The sequence below is a fragment of the Aphelocoma coerulescens genome, chromosome 5, assembly GCF_041296385.1.
Source record: "Aphelocoma coerulescens isolate FSJ_1873_10779 chromosome 5, UR_Acoe_1.0, whole genome shotgun sequence".
Lineage (NCBI taxonomy): Eukaryota > Metazoa > Chordata > Aves > Passeriformes > Corvidae > Aphelocoma > Aphelocoma coerulescens.
This window is the reverse complement of record NC_091019.1, coordinates 56,843,859-56,864,842: the sequence shown is the minus strand read 5'-3', so window position 1 is coordinate 56,864,842 and position 20,984 is coordinate 56,843,859. Positions and strand designations below refer to the sequence as shown.

General features: G+C 40.0%; 1 protein-coding gene across 3 annotated transcripts in view; it reads right to left on the bottom strand.

The window, feature by feature from the left end:
• The window catches only part of PPP2R5C (protein phosphatase 2 regulatory subunit B'gamma), a 77,983-nt gene extending 59,172 nt beyond the window's left edge, over positions 1-18,811 (bottom strand). For 2 of the 3 annotated variants that reach the window (XM_069018278.1, XM_069018280.1), the window contains exons 1-3: positions 18,707-18,811; positions 17,079-17,144; positions 1,698-1,857 (exon numbers count right to left, since the gene is read on the bottom strand). In XM_069018278.1, the coding sequence (XP_068874379.1) occupies positions 1,698-1,857; positions 17,079-17,144; positions 18,707-18,733 (253 nt within the window). In that variant the 5' untranslated portion in view covers positions 18,734-18,811. Of the gene's footprint in view, positions 1-1,697; positions 1,858-17,078; positions 17,145-17,647; positions 18,188-18,706 lie in introns of those variants that run through there. The other variant, XM_069018279.1, reaches the window with a different exon arrangement.
• Between the last annotated feature and the right edge of the window lie 2,173 nt (positions 18,812-20,984).

Genomic DNA, 20,984 nt, shown 5'->3' with positions numbered 1-20,984 from the left:
GCCTGGGGATGTACACACAGCATCAGGCATCCACCAGGGAGAAGCTCAAGATCTTTTCCTTCCTTTCACCTGAGGGTGGGGGGAATGATTGCAGACTCAAGGCAATTACAGTGCACAATATTCCTACCATTTCTTCACATCAAGGTACACTGTGTCAAAAAGTGCTAGAATGTTCTGTGAAAAAACCTCAGACAGTTTTTAAGATTTTTTTTTTACTCCTCCCTCTTCTAAGTACAAGCAAGCATTCTTCTGCCCTTCATTGGCCTACTGGTTTAAAGTGCAACACAGCCAAGGTGGAAACATCTGAAACTTCACCACTGTAAGATGGATTCACTCTCTCCTCTCCCATCTGCACTCATTATTCCCATTTCCAGCTCTCTGTCCACGTTGCTTGTAATTGCATGCTCAGTTCAGGTATCCCTGAGCTGCAGTACCAGGCACTACCAGAACCACTGTATTTAAAATAGGACCAAGAAACAAATGTTTTGCTTTGTGGCTGAGTCTTTGAACAAAAGGTTATGCCAGTCAGTGTGGCTGTATGCATAACTTCTTATAAAAAAATCACTACTTTAATTCAGTGTCTTTTGCTGATGTCACTCATGCCCTGGATATCACAGCTTGTGCATGAACCTTCTATGTCAGTTTTAAAGACAGAACATATTATTCATAATCTGTGGTGCTAAATATTCTTATCTAAAAATGTAATAAATAGATTGAAATTAACTAAGTAAGCAGTAGTTTAGTACTGGAATGTTTTAAACAGCATCTTGTATACAGGCTGCTATACTAACATAATGGACAATATTTCAGATTCTTTTTGTAAAAAAAGTATCTGTGTGAAGAGAAAAATCTTGCAATCCAATTTGATCTGTATGAAATGCAGTGTAATTCTGATAGGCTGAGAAGCAGAGTTTATTTTAAAGAAACACTAATACATTATCTTAAGAAAATGATGACTGGAGGAAAGTCATCCAATAATTTCCCCAATAATTTCACATTGCCTACACCAGTACTCAACATTTCAGTGATCCATTAGCCTTTCACTGCCAGTCTTGAACACTGGAAAGCAGTACACACTGCACTTCAAAACTGCCTTTTTTTTTTGTTTCCTCTAAATAAGCCTTCAGAACAAATAAAGATGATTAAAGCTGGGTTAGTAAGAGAAGACACATCAGTTATCATCATCTTTTTGTCACAGACGGCAGTAAATATAAATCTAAAAGATAACAAAGCCTTAAAATCAACAAAGGAAAAATTCATATGCACTAAAAAGACACCACTCTGCTTGACCTGTGCTCAGGAAAAACAGACCCATAAATAGTGACAGACCAGGTATTCTAACAATGTCAAGAGAAATTTTAGTACAAGCAAAGCATGGTTTGAGCACACTGCACAGAGGACAGATGCCTAATATTTTGCAGAGAGAGCCCAAATTCTGCTTTTACGCAAGATGAGTGAATATGCTGTCACACAGACATTGCCCATAGTGATTGCCAAGAAGGCAACATACTGGAAGTCCTCAAATACTGATAAAACAAAAGAAAAAACCACCCAGTGCAAGTATATGCAGTCTGCCTGTGTGCACAGTCGATATATTATGTATGCTGTCCAGTTATTAGAAGTACGATAGCTGAGATGCTTCTTGGTCTCATGCCCCAATTTCCCCATAAGAGTAATTTTACTTAGGAAAGACGTACCTTTTAAAGCTGGCAGTTTTTGAAGCTCCCTGTTATTGCTAACATTAAACCTTGAAGAACTCTGACGCTTTTCCTTCTTCACTACTGTCTGTGGTGCTGGTACTTTGATTTTAGATAGTTGTGCTGGGGGAGGAGTGCTATTTGATTTTTTGTTTGACACCTGTTTAAAAAGAAATTAAAGCAGTTAACTGGAGCTGAACTTAGAAAAGTCTTCTAAAAAGCCATTTTAGTCACAGAAATAACTGAAAATGAATATGCTTTTAATTAAACTATTGTATCCATCACCCTCTGAATGTATTGCCACCTATTGTTCTGCTCATCTTTTCAGCATTCATTTCTGTACCATAGCCCTCATACAGATGGGAATGGATCACCTCAGTACATGCAGTAGCCCATTTATTTGAAGTTACCAGGCAAATGAAAAAAAATTTCAAATAATGTAGTTCCTCAGTTACTCACACCTTCCCCCCCTCTGAGAAGTCCAGGTCTCCAAGGTATTAAAGTTCATCTTCAAAGGGATCAGAGAAACTTATCTATTTACAGCAGGTGAACCTTTCACTGCCTATCTGTCCTGTGCCTTGCTGCCAGTCCTAAGCTTTGCCAGGACATTCAGGCTTTTATATAAAGGAGAGTCTTACTATTGTAGCAGCTTAACAGCTTCTAAAACGTACCTTAAGATTTGTAGTGGTTTACTGCCTACTCAAAGCAAGTTGCTGTTATGGTAATAATCCTTATCAGACTGTCACTGTACCTCTGTATGAAGTTTATAACATAAACCAAGAAAAATGGTTCCCACTATAAGTTTCCAGTTGGCTTTTTTTTCCCTGACTACACTTGACAGTGCTCTCTCTCAAGCTGAATAAAATGCATCCTTAACAAAAGCCTGTCAGAACTTGTGCTGCCTTTCTCATTCCCCTTTTTTTTGAAGGAGGAAAAGCAGGTTTAAAGGAGGCAATAGTTAACTTTAAAAATATGAATAATTTCATGATATTCATTACAAGAATGATAAAACATCTAGGAGTGATACATTAAAAATATAGAAACAGCTGACAAGGACCTCTTGCTGCAATATCATAATTCATTTTGCAGGCCCTTAATTTGCTGTAGAAGTCTCTCAAATTTGCAACTAGAAGCACACACAACTTAAAATATACCTTGGCACTCTTTCCTTACAGGAAAGATCATATTGTTCTCCGACGGTGCCCACAAGATAAGAAATAGGGAAAAAAATAAGATGGGAATAGGATTCATGATGGAAATCAAGCTGTAACGCTGGTACTTTGGCAGTTTGACTTAATTAAGAATTTTGTTAAGTATAGTAGGCATGAAAGCAGCTTCATTCCTGCATGAAACAACATTGGTGGCATTTTCATAGAGCTATTGCTAAAGCAAGAGAAACCAATTTTCTTCATGTTCTGAAAAGTATTCCCAGAAAATTCTGCATAGTCTTGTAGTGTATACATTCAGTGTGCATGGAAATGTTACCATACATAAATATCTACCTTTTGAGTCTCCAAGACACTAATTTCATTCAAATTTTGTTCTAGTAGCGTAACTGGGAAAGAATATATGCTTCAAGAATAGATTAACAATTGTATTATATTATACACACAGTACTTAATATACCAAAGATGACTGAAAGAAACATTTAGTTTTCATTAAACACATTAAAGATGACCATTTTGCAAATTTAATATTATAAAAGCAAAACCCCTTATACAAACTTATAGAACAAATAAGAGGAGACAGTACAGTGAATATTAGAAGCCTCAGTTACCAAAAACACTCTAGAACTTGTTCCAGTAAAAATGGAATACATCAGCAAGTTGAAAGCATTTATGTGCAAGTAATACCTGTTACGTTGCATTTTTCAGACTATTTCACTTTTTTATCTCAAATACTAAATGCTTAAACATGTTTATGCTGAAATACAAGTGATCTGCAACGTAATTTCTATCCATTAATTGACATTTTAAAAAGCATTAAGAACAAAATTATTAATAGACTAAGCCAAAAGAAAAACAGCACTAAGAATTAGGAAGCAATGACTTACTGTGTATTAAGCAATAAATGCTAATTAAGATGCATTATAAACATTATTACTGCACAGGATTCTGTACTTTCAATATTGTTCTTCAGCCTAATGGTGTTTTTCTGAACTGGCTACTTTCCACTGCCACCTGTATTTTTTCATTACTTGGAACAGGAAAAGCCATTTTCCTGTTCCCTCTATTCGCAAACAAATTCTCCATTTCAAATTAACAGGTGCTCTCATATGTCTGCACACATGCACAGACTACAGTACCCTAAGGTAGCACACAGCTCAGGGAAGCAAGTATTTGAAATTGCAGAAGAATTCTAAAATAGCCAAAAGTGGTCATTTAAGAGGATGGGTAACATTTCTAATCAGAAATGTTGAAAGAAAGCATTTTTTGTTGCTATGGCAACTTCCCATCTAGAAGTGATGACTCCAGAGTAATGCTAGCCCTGAATCACTGGACCACTTATCCAACAGATTTTCTCCTCCTTCCTACCATCAAGCATGATCACCCCTGCTTTTCAGTCATGATCCAGTCAGCCAGCACATACCAGAAAGCTGACAGAGTAAGTTCTAAAACATTATTTCAGTGTCACACAGCCGTGCCCATTGACCTCTGCAAGAGGCACTGTGGTGCTACCACAAAAGAGCTGGCCTCCAGAGCTTGCAGATAGCATTGGATAGAAGGGCACCTGGAGAAAATGAGTTAAGTCACAAAGCTCAGCAATTTTAACTACATCTCTTTAAAAAAGGCAAACAAATTCAGACTAACAATTCTGTGTATCCATCTGCTAAAGATTTCAAGGTAACACACTTTCTATGAAAGTACAGTGCTTGTTAGTTCATATCGAAGAGCCAAGCTCAGTTTTTTCCTCCCAGGAACAAACAAAACTACCACAGACACCACAGCTCCCAAGAGTAAGTGATGGACATTCTGCTACATCAGTGACCAGTTCGATGTACTTGACACCAGAACAGTCAAACTACAGATACCTTTTTATTGGTTCTCTTCCTATGACTAGAATAAGAAATACCTATTCTTCCCCTTGTTCTGACAAATGGCTCCCTCCTACCCAAATATTTATATAGATAGGCACATTAAATTCCAAAAGTGCTGATAAATATCTAAAAATGTGCACAAACTGCTCTGAAAAACGTCACATTGAGAATGTGTTTCTTCAAATCGTAATTAAAACACAACCCTCAGGTTTTCTGATCCATTTATTTCTGAAAAGCTAGAGCTTTACATATTTCAATGAACATTACGACAATCAGCTAAAGTGTGATTTCAACTTTTAAATTCTGATTTTAACGATTGAAAGTATACAGTTTATGTTCCTCAGTGCTCTTGACTAAGATTAAAATTAATTCAAGAGAGTGAAAGGTGAGAAGGAGAGAAGGTTTCTTGCCAGTCACAACAGTTCAAGGTAGATAGTCCTTGCATCCCTTCATCCCTTGAGTCCTGCATCAAGCAGGATCTGGTACATGCCTTCTCTTAACATCACTCTTTTGAGGAAAGTTGGATCTTTCACCCCTCTGACATTACACAGGCAGGTATAGATTAGAACACAACACTACATTTTCAGCCAGGGAAAGAAAGACATGAGTAGACCAAGCACATCTACAGCTACAGCCGATTTTTCTTTTAGAAACTTGTCTATTTACAGCAGGGGAACCTTTCACTGCCTATTCGTCCTGTGCCTTGCTGCCAGAGTCCTAAGCTTGGCCAGGACATTCACGCTTTGATATAAAGTTGAAGGAGTGAGTCTTACTATTGTAGCAGCTTAACAGTTTTAAGAGTGTTTAACAGTAGCTTTAACAGTGTTCAAATTAAACTGATCATCATCGAGCATCCCACAAGGCAGCTTTTACTTTTGGACAACACATAAGAGAGCACAGTGGGACCGGAAGGAGGATCCACCCTGCATCCCACGTACATTAATAAGTCTTTCAGAAGACCCTATTCCTCCCATTCTGACAGTCTCCCAAAAATTCAAGCTACCTTGATAAACAAGGGCAACCAGAAGAACTCTGTCTGACCTTACCTTTCAAAGCACACTCACTAGTAACTGAATTAGACCAAAGGACACAAAGCCTTCTGATCCACAAAATCAAAAGCCAAACCAAACCAAGCCCAAAGTGGTGCCAACTCTATAATGATGCAGCAAACTTGCATGCTGCTTTCTAAGATAAACTGATAAGAGTAAGGTGAGGATTTGAAAATGACAGTGAAATCACCTTGATGTATCTGTCATTAAAAGATTTAAAAAACTGGATGGCTTACTAGTGACAAAAATCAGATCTCCTAAGCACAACGCAATGGAGATTCTCTGCCTGAAGAAACACTGTGCTGGGCAGCACCCTATATGGTGTTTCTTGACACACATCAGTCTAACACTAATCTGCAAATTTCTGCCTTCTAATAGGTATCACCACTGAATTCAAGTTTATATCAGTATGCACACCATTCCATGACGGCAGCAGCAAAACCTTGAGAAAAAACTCTGAACTATGAAATCTGGATAGGTGAACCCTGTACCAATTCACACATGACTAAGGTTCCCCGTGAAAGACAAGTACACAGAGCAAAAATCACAGAACTTTAAAAGAATCACCAGTCTGAATCTGAAACAGAGGGAAATACTTATTTTAATGCAGAATTAAACCCTTCCCTGTTTTCTTTTTGGTATAGTAAGTAGCCTCCATGGACTTATTTTTCACTAAGATGAACAGAAGTCTGATCTACAGCACCCAGAAGAGCTTGTTTCTTGCCAAGGCAGCCTCAGAATGCTATGAAAGCACTTTGGATTACATCTAAAACATACTTACAATGAAATTGAAATACAGGTTACTGAAACTAAACAAAGATCATCACAAAACATGAAAGGGACATTAACAACTTGATTTTCAAAACTGTAAGAGGGCCCAGTATGTAACCAAAAAAATCTGGCTAACAGGTTAAGGCTTTTTACATAATCAATGTAATTAGGTTGAGAAACTGAATTTAATATAGTCTCTTGAGATGAGAACTGAAATCAAAGATCAAGGAGTCAAAATGGGTGGAGAGCAGTTAAAGAGCCTTCCATGTAATTTTTTCCCCTCTGCAGTAACTTCAAAGTAGTGTGAAAATCTCTCAACACTCCAGGAATCTTGAATACTACCACAGAGCTCTCTCCAGATCTTCATTTACTGGTTTGGGGGTGGGAACAAGGACAGATCGTCTCTGGCATATGGCCCAGCTGCCATCAACCTGGTAAATATATCCACACCATACCTGCAAGAAGTGGGCTGGTGATGTGACATTAGCAGCTGGGACCAAGGCAAGTTACTCAAAACAACACACTACCAGGAGAGCAGTATTCATCAGCTGATTTCAATTCTGTGTTGTTAACAGCAGCAATTCAACATGCCTTCCAAGTGGATAACAACAGAATAAACCCTTTTTATTTATTAAAGATAAGGCCCGACAGAGCTATCCAGACAGTCTGCAGTAATTTTAGTTCATGCAAGTAGTGCCCAATTGCTGGCAAACAGTTTATTATGGAGCAAGTAGCTATGATTTTTAACATCAATATTTTCAATCTACAGAGAATCAGTAGATAAAGCTTGATATGGAATCCACTGGATACACAAAAGGAAGCACTGATCCATAAACAACACAGTTAAAAACAGCAGGGAAACAACATGTTTGCTGGGTACCATTTTGGACAGCAGACGTTTCTGAAGTTCTTTGTTGAAGATTCTTGCTACTATGCCATTATTGTTCACTAGTTTTACTACCACAAGCCAGTTTGGACAAACAGCTTACGGAGGAGTCTCTGGAGAGGCATCTTACCGTGCTGAAGGCTTTGGGCAGTTTCACACAGATGGCCATTTAGGTGTCTATTGTTTTTCCTCAACAAAATCATTTGCCAGAATGATATCTGGATTAGCTGCTAGAATGATCTCTGCAGCTGCCTTTCTAGCAAATATGCTTATTACTCTTAAAGAGTCGCAGTAGTAGAGATTACTATCCAGTGTATCTCAGCATAACTTACTATGTTTTTATTATAGCAAGAGCTGCATCCTAAAGCTTTGAGGATTCATGCTGCTATAATGATAAGCAAAAAGGCAAAATTTATATATTTTAGCACTCATGGATTTATGTTGTAGTACTTGTTTAACAACCACGATTTTGCATTTACATGGAAGTGCTACTGCTGGCTATTCTCAAGATCTAACTATGGAGTTCCATTAGTGTTTTGCCAGAGACAGCATGGAGTCTGTTGAATTGCATCAGTGACTGGGATGTTTCCTACAAGCAGTGAAGGCCATCTGGCCCTCTTTGCTGTGGAGGGGTGCCCACAACAAATTTTACAGTCACAAATCACTTTAGTAGACTGATCCACAAGTTGCTGAACCTCTTCCGTCTTTCTTGCTGCTGTTTATTTTTCACAACACAAAGCATTGCTTGTATTTCCTGTTGCTTACAGACAAGGCTCAAATTTTATCTTCTAAAGAACTGTATCATCACAGCTTTGTGTAACAGACTTGACTTGCAACACACCAAACCAATCTCATGTGTCAGCCTGTCAGTGTGCTGCATCCTTGACATTAATACACTATAATTTTACATTCACAATTAAATATCAGCAGCATAAGGCTTGTTTTCCATTTGCTTCTTGTAAACTTAATTTTGCTTTAACTAGTTTACTCCAGGAACAAGCTGATATTTGATTCCTTTCAGTCAGAGCTCAGATCTGCAGCCCGAGGTTGCAGGATACTGGCAAAGATGAGAGGATGCCCAGGCTCAGACTTTAAGTGGATTCATGCAGCTTTGTGTTTGCTGAAACACCACCATCAGTGAGCACCTGGTACTTCACAAAAGCAGCAAAGCAACACTTGTTTCCTAATGTATCTTCTATCACAAAACTTCAAAGCACCAAATGCCCTTAGGAAAAAAAAATTGCTACCTGCAACGATCAGCTAGCTGATTAAGTAAGATTTAAACCAGATAATGTCCTAAGGATTATTTTAAAACATCTCTATAAATATAAGGATAAAGAATCTGCATAAAACATAGCCTGGTTTAAATTACTTGATTAACTCCTATACTGTACTGTAAATTTTAATTATATACAGCCACTGATGAGCTAAGGCAACTGCACATGTGGCTTTACCACTGAGGTCTGTACTTTTGTGCTCCCTGATCTATTCATAGAAGCTTCTCACCTCACACACTCATATTGAAATCTTTTTTTACTTCATCTCCTGCCCACCAATTTGGTATTTGTACTGGATGCTATTTGAGAGAGTTATAGTCCACGATAAATAATCTGGTCTACTGGAAGGTGTCCCTCCTCATGGCAGGTGGGTTGGAACTGGATGATCTTATGGGTCTCTTCCAACCTAGACCATTCTATGAATAACAACCTTAACTGCTTCTACAGAACTGTTACACCAAATCATTTCATCTTTGGCTCTCATCATGCTTTTATTTTACATGTTACTGGAGAAGCTCACTTACAAGTATTTCAGACTGCTAAATTGGGAAGTGATGAGGAAGTATATAAAAGTCACTATAAACGTGTAGCAAATTATAATATTTGGCAGTCATCTTTTAAGAAGCGTATTTAGGAATAGGCCAGGATTTTTCTCCTAGCTTTTGGCTGGTTGGGTTTTGTAAATGGCCCTCTAAGCCTGTTGCAGGGGAACTACACAAAAACAAAAAACCCCAAAGCCTAGCATCCCACTTCCAGAATTACAAATTTATTCTGGTTTCAAATGAAATTGAGGGGGGGAAAAAATGCATACAAGGTATGTTTTTCAAGTCTGTGAATATGGGTAGATTCAACAGCTACCTATTTTTTCTTAGTATTTGTATTCTCCAAGAGATACACCTACATTAAAAATTCTGTATTACACGTGTTAATGGATATCTGAGTACTCTCTAAGTGGCAGGCCTTAACTCTTACAAAAAAAATAAGAGAAGCAATTTGAAACAAAGGATGAAAAGGATGTTTTCAGTTTAGAAAATGCTGGTATTCATGTTTGAAAGTCACTTTGCTCCTTTTGATCAGAACAGCCTTTACCTTCATTGCTGTGCTGCTTCAGGAAGGATTCAGAGAGCTTAAAAACATGATTAAGAAGCAGAGGATAGCAAGTACTAAACCAAACCACACACAGTTCTCACACCTCGTAGTATGTTACACAAGTAGTTGTCAGCCTTGTGTAAGAAGTAGAAGGGCATAAGATCCTGTTTTCAGAAGCATCCCATTTTAGGCAATACTTGTATAAACAGTGTTTGGTACACTTTAATAATTCCATTAGTTTCAAAAGCATAACATTAAAGTTACATAACAAATGCCGTTAAGGTAACTCCTCCACTATTCAGTATTAAGGTGCCTTTGCTTGGACCACAGAAGGAAATTCCCATTCCCAAAACCAAAAAGCCAAGATGTCAATAAAAACTGGAAATAGGAAAATTATAGACGTTAAAGACAAACCAAAAGTTGCGTAGATGCTCTGAGTAACAAATATGGCATCTCTCTACTCATCAAATAGTCCCTCATTTAGTACTAAGAGTGTATACATGTTAAATATTTTTTAATGGTTATATCAAGCCACTAAAATAATCTCTCCAGGAAAGAAAATCAGAACTGCAAGCCATGATCAAAAATTAGTTTCAAATTAATTTTTTAAAGAAGTTGGCACACCAGTTTAAAACCAAACAAACCCACTTCAAAGCCCACAGACTTTATTTTTTATCAGTTATAACTGATTCAAGCGAAAATCCATCCCAACTTCATACAGAGTTTGGTTTAAAATCCTGTTTTGCTAATGTTACAAGTAAAATCCCAAACTAATAGCCCTAGAAAGCTACATAATGGGTCTGATGCTATCTATTTATAGTCCTTCCATGGTTCAAACTTGAGAGGACAAGTTGTTTGAAATTTCAATTTTATTTCATAATATATCTCTTCTTCCAAATGCAAGACCACCAGTTTTCTTTAACTACTACTGCATGGGACTGGCTCATGAAAGCACTGGCTACTCTGCCTGTCCAGCTGGGGCACACAGCTGTGCACATACTGAAGAGAAGAGCCAGGGCCCAGCCAGGGTTGTTATGTGATGAAGATGCCTACCACTGCTAAATGTATCTCTTTGTAAAGGACACCAGCTTCTATGAAGAACATGTAAAGAACAATCTTACATCTCAAAGATGACGAATGCAATGTATCCAAAAATGCAGTGCTACTGAGTTACAGAGACTGCCCAACTGGTGTGAGGTTGACACACCTGAAGGATGGGATGCCATCCAGAGGGGCCTGGACAAGCTTGAGAAATGGGCCCATGTGAATCTCATGTGGTTTAACAAGAGCAAGGGCTGGTGCTGCACCAGGGTCCAGGCAACTCTGGTACCAATCCAGGCTGGGGATGACCAGATGTAGAGCAGCCCTGCCAAGAAGGACTTGGGGGTGCTGTTGGATGAGAGGCTGGACATCACCCAGCAATCTGCACTCACAGCCCAGAAACCACCAGCATCCTGGGCTGCATCCAAAGCACCCTGGGCAGCAGGGCAGGGAGGGGATTCTGTCCCTCTGCTCTGCTCTGGTGAGACCCCACCCAGAACACTGCATCCAGCTGTAGAGTCCTCAGCACAGAAAGGACATGGACCTGTTGGAGCAAGTCCAGAGGAGTGCCACAAAGATGATTAGAGAGATGGAGCACCTCTGCTATGAAAAAAGGCTGAGAGGATTGGGTTTGTTCAACCTGGAGAAGAAAAGGCTTTGGGGTGACCTAACTGAAGCCTTCTAGTACCTAAAGGGTGCCTACAAGAAAGATGCAGAAATTTTTTACAAGAGCATGTAGGGAGAGAACAAGGGGGAATGGCTTTAAATTGAGAGTAGGTTCAGATAAAATATCAGGAAGAAATTCTTTACTGTGAGAGTGGTAAAGCACTGGAACAGTTTGCCCTGAGAAGTTGTGGATGCTCCATCCCTGGAAGTGTTCAAGGCCAGGCTGGATGGAGTTCTGACCAGCCTCGTCTAGTGGAAGGCATTCTTGCCCATGGCAGAAGATTTGGGAGTAGATGGTCTTTAAGATCCCTTCCAACCCAAATTGTTCTGTGATTCTACAACTGAACAACAATAATGGAAAAGACCTAAATGATGGATACTTTATATAAATGAATAAATACGTATCTGTGACAAGAAGGTATTTCCAGAAATTATTTAGGAGTAGTCTTAATACATGTTAACAAGGAGGAGAAAACCCCAGAACTTTCTCCCCTCCCCAATCCCTACACCTCAACCTCCTCTGCTATGGTGCCTTAATGAACTGCCAAATTAGTACTTACTTGTGCCAAGACTTTCAAGTATAACTTTAAAAAATTCTGAAGTAGAAAATTCTATTCTCAAACTGGACACTGTAACAGTCCCTATGCACCATCTTCCAAGATCAGGTATGTTTGTTTCTCAGGGTAAACAGCACCACAATGAAAATCACAAACAGTAAACATGAGAAAAATAAACAAGAGATATAGAAAATATCCAGTCAACTTTCTAAATAACTTCTGGTGGCGATCACAGAAACCTGTTAACACAAAATGATGCTGGATTTATTGCTTTTGTCTATTCTTTGCTTTCCTTTAAAGGTTTGGATACTTCTACATACAATCTCAGCTAAAAAAGCCATGCAAAACCATCAACACTGCTCCTCCTACACATTCCTTTTGTAATTTCCTACTTTTAATGGAAGTGACAATCATATGTGTTCATATAATCAGGAATCAATAAAAGTAGTAGTGAGAATAGTGGCCATCTTTTCCCACCATGTGCTGGCCAATATAGGAAAGGTGACCATGGAAAACTGGACAGCCACCTCTTCAGGTTCTTTCAGAGGGATGAAAATCCTTACTTCTGCTGAAGTGTTTTGAAGATGGCCCATTAAACAGAGATTTCTGTAATTTTTCAGCAATTCCATTTACTGATGTATCCAAAAATGCTGAGTATCTTAAGAAATTAAATTAAAAAGGCCTCAAAAAGCACAGAAGAAAAACTTCTAAGAGCAAAACCTTACAGAATTTCTGCACTGGAAGCCATTACCAGTAATAAACCTACTGAAAAGTGATGGCTGTGAGACAGTGGCAGGATAGAAGCATGGATCAGCACTTAAAAGATTTTAAATTCTTTTTAAAATTGGTTTCAGCAGTGATTGTAGTCCAACATCAGCAACACATGCTGTCAATAAATCCATTTCTTGCATAGCAAGAAAAATGGCTAATACAATTTGCATTTTATTACATTTTGATTTGTGTCTATTAAAAAGAAAAAAAAAACCCAACACATCAAAATACCTTTAAAGCAGAAAGAACCAACCAGGACAGCACGTGGAATCAAGAAGATAATACACAAACACACACATGCTCCTTAAAACTACATTAGTCTTCCGTTTGCTTTTCTGCATGGCAGAAGGATGGGTTATAATTTCTGTTCTCATTTGCTGATAGTCATCAAGCCAATACTTTCTCAAACAACAAAAATAGTCTTTGCCTCCTACAGACCACTCAGCATCTGGATTGAAAATTAATACAAATTACATTTAAAAGCTTCATGCCATCTTAGGCCAGTCCAGCTAGACTTAGAAGCAGCTATCACTCCCAGTCATCCAGTTTTATACCAGACTATTGTCTTGTATGAAAGGCTACCAGCTACTTCTGACCCTTCCATCCACCAGGTGAACCACAGTAGTGAATTAATTGTCCTGGACTGTTACAGTGATTGGTGAAAAGAGCAAGTTTTAGCACGTACTCTCCCACAGACAAAAAGTCAGAAATAAAGCACATATAGGGTTAAAATTTTAACTTCCTTCCCCTGTGGTAGTATTTGAAAACCACTGCTAAAGTACTGCACTTGAATTATTTTAGGTTAGGTTTTTCTAGAGATAGAAAAGGTCATGTTTTCCAACAGTCATTAACTATTACCAAGTCACCTTTTCTAAAAAAATTAGCCTGTCCCTAAATTACCACTGCCTTACCTCAAAAGGAGACCTCCACACCCCTGTGACAAAGCAGAACTCTTCAACAAAGCTTACCCAGGAGACAAATAACTTCTTCAAAAGCCAGTTAGATCACAGGGTATATGTCCACAAGTTACCATGTGTTAGAATAGCCAATCACCACATCCAAGGGATTTAATTTTCATTATTAGTTTTTGGTGCAAGTATAGTTTTTGGGCACTGATAAACAAAGACCCCAAGAATCTACCAGAGTAGAGACGTTACTCCCATAGAGAGGAAAACCAATACACAACAGATTACGTCTTTGTTTACAACCTGATGACACTAATATGCTAGACTAACTACTGAAATAAGAGGTTATACTTCAAGGAATACATTCAACTGTTCTGGCAATTATTTAGTCTAGTTTATTAACATTTACTAACAGGTTACAAACTAAGCTTAAGTAGAAGCTTAATCATATTAGCTTTTGTTCATAAATGAACAACATGCACAACTGGAAACTGGAGTAATGGCAGCGGGTACAGAAGGATAAGGTACCTTCACCTCATACAGACTCTGCATTTCTGGTACCTCTGTCACAGAAAGCGGAACAGTGGATGGAAACAAGAGAAGGACAATCAAAGTAATAGGACTCCTCCTGCCTAGGGGTCATTAAGCAGGGTTTTGGAGGAAAAAATATCTAAATATAAAATATACATTAAAAAACCCCAACATAAAAATGTCAATTTCATAATTAATATTTTTAAAACAATTCTATGCAACTTCCAGTTAAACAGCTTTCTAAACCACATACTGGCTTAAAGAAAAGTATACCAGGATGGAAGACCATACATACACATTTACTGTTTCTGATTCTCTCTCCTCGAGGATCAGCAGCTGACCACACAGCAAATAAGAAGAGAGGTCCATGTTACTTCACATGTAGCAAGGCTTTTTTAGTATTACATTGAGCAACCAAGCACAGTTAATGCAAGAACCATCAGCTTAAGTAATTTTCACCCTCTTTTAGCATGGGCATTCTGGACCTGGTATACCAGGAATCATTTCAATCCCTTTTCAAACTTGCTATACAGCTTCCATCAACTGAAACCTCATTTCCCTGACTGCAAGACAGGAAAAACACGTGCTCATTTTTGTAAATATTAAGATCTGTTGTACTTTTTTATCTATAGAAGTTCAAGGCATCATGAATTTTGTTAAGTGCTATAAAAGTGTCTATAAATAAAGTATTTGTGGGATGCTGCTGCTTGTGTTGTCCCTGTTCTTTGAATAGCAGACAGTTTCCAGTCTTTACAATCTGCCATTTGCATTAAATTAATTTGTATTAAATGCATATGCATTAAATGCATTTCGAGAAACAAAAAGCCAAATGAACCAGCATATTTCCAAACCTACTCATAGTCTAGAAGAAGATTTTTAAAAAGCCATGTTAAAACATATGTAGGACATATGACAACAACCATTTTTGAAGAGAAAGGAAACCTAGAAATGTATTAACAGTGTGCTCCAGAATATTTCTGTATTTACCAATCTTCACTATGTTAATAAATAGCCTCCTTTCTGCTCCTATAAGCACCAGCTAGCATACAGTATGATTACAGCCAGCCACGTTAGAATGCAAAGTCTACATTACTGTTTGTGTGCAATTAGTCTACTAATTAAGATAATGAGTCAAGCACTGAGGTGTTCAAAATTGTACAGAGACTAAATAATGCCCCCTGGGAATGACAACCGTACTATATGTGCCAGTCCCATTCCCAGTTCCTTTCCCATTCTGCCCCTGCTCACACATGATCAAGTATCATAGACAAGTGAACAGTATTTTTCATTGGGAATTCTACCTGGATGGACAAAAGAAACAGTGTATGAACAGTAAAACATATTCTTCAACTGAGATTCATGTCTCTCACATTTCAAGTTTAAAACCCAAAAATCTAGATCTACAAACACAGAAATGACAAAGAAACCCACATACACATTTTTGGCTAGCATACAAAGCTCTTCACCTACTATCTTGGGGAGCTTTACACTCGATCCTGAAGTACCAAGAGGGATAAGAAAGTAAGTCTTGGTCTCAGCAACTTGTCATTCAGAAGCTTGAGAAAATAAGTATTCAACAAATGTTCTGCAAAGATGGTGATAATGACAAGCCTTACAACTGCACAGGAGTTAAAATTATGGCCAAGTGACACTCTTTTTAATATCACAGCAATATAAAGACAGAACACACCACAATGAAGTACATCTATTTACACCACTATAAACATCTACACTGACATTTCCCATTTCATTCTACAAGCTCCCCTAATAGCTAAGATCCCTTCTAGTAGCTAGGCTCCCTCCACCAAAACTCAATCACTCTTATGGAAATTTGCCAAAATACTTTTACATGTAATTTACAAGTTTTAATGATCTTCATTTATGACAGTAGTGTGAATCACTCTGCACAACAGACAAATAAGAACTCATTGCAGTGCACATAATAAATAGTCCAACCCACCTATCCCTAACAGTCATTTCAGAGCAGGAAAAATGGTAAAGCTGGGTGAATATTTTGTTCTAAAACATTATCTTTCAGTATCAAGATGTGTTGTTTAGAGGCTGAAATACATAACTTTGCAGTATGCCTTTTTACATTCAAGCTACTATGAACATTTTAAAGGAAATTTCAGGAAATCCAACTAAACAGTGGATTTCCAAATGAAACGAAACTACTAATTCTGAATTTCTGGATTAATTTGGGAAAGGGAGTGAGTAATTATTTAATTGACCCCTTTCAAGTTGCTGTGACTTGCTGGTGGGCAAAACAGAGAGAAATGCAAAAGGAAAAAATCAACAGAATAATTAGTCAAAAATGGCACACTTATACCTATAAAAAAAACCCACAAAACACAACAGCTGGCAGCCTTTGATTAAGCCTAAGGTCTCCTGACAATAAACCAGGCTACTGACACTTAACTGACATGCCAGCATTGACAGTTTGAGAAAAGAGACCTCTGGGAATAACAGAGAATGCTAAAAACGACAATGAGCAACAAGAGAAGCCCAAAAACTCATAGTAAGACTAGAAAATAAGACAGATGTACATCTCATAACCAAAAAAGGGAATAGATGAGTATTTAAAATTGTAGCAAGGAAACATCTATTTACTCTAAATAAAACTGACTTCCTTAAAAGCCATTGTCTCTTATCTTGTCAAATACCAGGGCAGTAGTTCCACAACCATTTTCCCCTCAAAACTACCTGTCATGTCAAAAATACAATGTAGAAAAACTTAAAACAGTTTTTAGAAGTTACTACAAATTAATATGAAAAATACTATGTTTTTTAGTAATATTTACCTCATGTTCTTGGTTATCTTGTCCATCTTTGCCACTTTTTCCACTCTTCACTGATTTTGCAGGTTCCTTAAAAAAAAAAGTTTGCAGTCTCAGTTTTTTTTTTTAAACAGAGATCTAGATAGATTTTCAAGTCAAGGAATCAGGCTTTTTTAGACACTCGCTAATAATAAAACTGACAGAATAAAAATGATACTATCTTACTGGAAGATGATAATATTGATCTATCAGTCTCTACAAGGCCACTTTAAACATTTTTTATCTGTAGAAAGACTTTGGAATTTTATTTATGCCTCAAAATTCACCTATAAAGATAAGCTTTCACAAAGGTATGCAAGCAAGGACAAAGAATGCAAGTGATCTGAACTATGTCTGAGAAATTACTTAGTTTTACTACCTTGCTGTTTTTGGTTTTTTGGTTCAGAAATATTTATATTTAAGCTGGCTTTGAAACTAGTACCAGTATAGTACACGTTTTACACTTCATTATTCTGCCTGTTCTAGGGGCTAGAAAGTCTCGTATTAGAAGTAGGCCGACCACTCAATTTTCTCCCTCACAGAATTGCACTTACCTTGAATCCTTCACCCATTTCTGAGATTTGTTACTCTCAAAAAAGTGACGAAAAGTTTCAATGTTTTTAACATCAAAAGTGCCAAGGATATTGGGAAAATGTTAAAGCAAACAACCCCCCACAAACCACAACACCCCACCTCCCTACATCTAATTTTAAAATGACATTGACAAACTAAAAGCCAAACAGAAGCAGTCGAGGGGGACAGCAGCTGGTTGAGGCAGACAGCACACTTCACTGTTTCTGACTTCCACTCATACGGCTAATTACCTACCACACAAAATAAAGCGCAATCCAGCTAACTTCCTGCCGGATTTACAAGTTTTCTGCGATCACTACTTGTGCAAGCCCCTTTCGTAGCCACCAGACAAATCACTCCCTGGAGCCTGAGGCAAAGCGGGGCAAAAGCTAGGTTCATTCCTATTGTCAGGAAAAGGAGCTGAAAGACTCCGAGGAGCGATTAGTGCTCCTTGAATACCTATGGAGATCCCCCAAGCGCAACTCCCACTGCAGCCAGAGCTACGCAGCAGCGAAACTTCCAGGACGGGGCCCGGGCAAGTATCCGTAGAGACGGACCCCCCCCACCCTGCCATAGAAATTACCCCTTCCCCCTCCCCAACATCCCCGGGCCAGCCCTGAGCGAGACCCCCTCCTCCCCGCTCCGCCTCAGCCAGCCCCGGAGGAGGACACGTTTTCCATCCCCTCCCTCCAGCACTCCCCCGCACGCCAAACCCACGGCCGCCCTCCACCAGCTCCCTCCCTCCGACGGCCGCCGGCGAGACGATACCAGGACCCCGCCTCGGCACCCCCGGACTAGGCCCCGCCGGGAGCTGCCCCATCCCCGGCACCCGCGGAGAGGCGGAGACCGGCACACAGCAGTGAGGGAGGGAGCTACCCCTCACCCGGGGCTGCCCCTCGCGCGGCTCTCCCAGCGCCGGGGAACGGGCGCCGGGCTGCGCTCGCCGCTGCCGCCCCCCACCCCAGGCCCCTCCTCCCCGCGGGGCCTGCACCCTACAGCCTCCCCGCGGGGGTCGGCCTCCCCCGATCCTCCCGACTCACTTTCTCCTTCTTGTTTTTATTCGGCATGGCCGCGGAGGCGCAGCCCCCGCCGGCCCCGCTTCGCTCCGCGCCGCGCCCGCCCCGCGCTGCCGCTCCCCCGCTCCGCGGCGGCCTCGGCGCCCCCCCTTCCTCCCCCGCCCGCGGGGAGCGGACCCTGCCCGCCCATTGGCTGCGCGTCACGTGGGCCAAGGCTCGCGGCGCGTCACCGCGCGGGCGGGGCTGGCGGCGCCCCCGCCCCTCAGCGGCTCCGCCGTCGGCTCCGGGGCTCTCCTGGCACGTCCGGGGTTCTCCCGGCAAGTCCGGCGCTTTCCCGGCGGGATTAAGGGTCTTCAGATGGGCCTGGGGCTCACCCGGCGGCTCCCCCGCTCCTCCGAGGCTCCGGCCACGCCTCGGGATGACCCTGCAGGCTGAGCGGGGGCAGCGGGGAGGGCTGAGGTGTTCTCAGGGCCCCGAGCCTCCGGCAGGCTCTTTCTCAGCCGGTGGCAGCCCGTGGGAGCCGAGGAGTCCCTGTACCCTCTCCCTCAGCCGCTCTTAAGCGAGGGGCGCGGGCTCCGGCCGTGGGCGTCCGGCCGCCCGTCACTGGGGAGCGGAAACGTTAAAGGAAAGAAAAAAAAAAAAAAAAAAGGAGATAAAACAATATAGGGCATGCCTCAAGTTCGCTGGCCCTCTCGTAGAAATCCAGTGTGTCCATCATTTTGAGGTCTTCAATATGCGCTTGCAGTATGTGGATTAGGAAGGTGAGCTTTGCGAAGTTGCAGCCTGGTTTTGTAATGATATCTTGGTTGCTTTTAAAAGCCTGAGTGCAGTTGTGTACGTTTTCATTATGCCCACCGGTACCAGAGATAATATTTTCCAAACAAACCGCTTTTTAATCTCCCAAAACCAGAATGCAAAAATTAGGACAATCTTAGACAAAAGAAGAAATATGCAAATATTCCATCTGGAAAGTTTACAAACTGTATTTCTCACATGGTCAGATTAAGCCACAAATTACTGTTAGCTGAGGAAAAAGTGCAGCGGACATTAGCACTCATAATAGCATCAAGACATAAAGTAGTTTAAATTTAGATTGGACATACTTGTTAAATTCTAATTGTGTTGTACTGCTAAAGGATAGAAAAATTACAACTTAATAAATACAGCATAAAAGTGAAATTTACCTCATTCCTTACCTAGCCTGTGAGTATCAAATCTTGCATGAGCAAGCAGGTATGCTCTCATTTTTATGAAATGGGATTCTAATAAACATTTGTGTCTGATGGGATAGTATCTAATGTTAGATGCTTGTTTCCATTATATTTGAATACTACTTTTGCTGTGGTGAAAAGGACAAAGAAACTTTCCCTTTTCCAGGCGCTGCAAAGAAATTTACTGACTGTGGAGAGCTATTTCTCTTACTTCAGCCCCTTCCTTTCCTGTTTCTTAAGTGCTAGGAAACAAATCATGTCTGTCTCTTATCCTTTCTCTCATCTTCTCTGGTTTGAGAGTTTGAGGTGCAGTTACCACTATTGTGCCTCTGCTGAGAGCTGATCATGAATGAGTTGCTACTAATAAATGAATAACATGGATTAATATGGAATAACAGAATAACATGGATTTTGGACATACTAAGAGACAGCAAAGGAAAGAAATCTACCTCCATGTGTAGTCCGGAGTTCGATCAGTGTGTGAAAGGGTTTGTATAGCTAAAGATAAACTCAAGAGCTTCCACTTCTTTGTTATGTTTCAGTTTTGTAGAAGCTTAAAGCACTCTTAATTCTCAGCTATTGTGCTCCTGTCTCACTCCCCTACACTGATGCTGATACTGTGAAGCTTAAACCTGTTTGTAGAATTTATCAGGTTGAAAACTGTCCTCCCAAAGTGATGTATTGGTTTGATTTTGGTTTGGAGTTTGTTGTTTTGGGTTTTTTTTTCCTTGAACTGGCACACCACCACCTGCTTCTGTAAACACTAGCATTGGCTGAAGGAAGGGGGTGGAAATATGTGGCGGGGGCGGGATGTGACCTCAGCAGCCTAGATTTAGATCAGTTTAAGCAGCTTAATGAGTTTCTCATTGGCTCTTGGCCTCTTTTGTGCTGCTAGTGCTCATAGTTTTTCCAAATAATGGAAAAATTCTGTCAGTTTCGTTCTTACCCAAGTACTTCTGAATAGGAGCAGCAAAAATTCTGTCCTTATTTTGCAGTTAGTTGGGAAACCTTGAATCAATATGTTGAACTGGATACAGATTTAAAAGATGGCACTGACTCAGTTAACGTTTACGAGGTTTTCTTTGTGACCA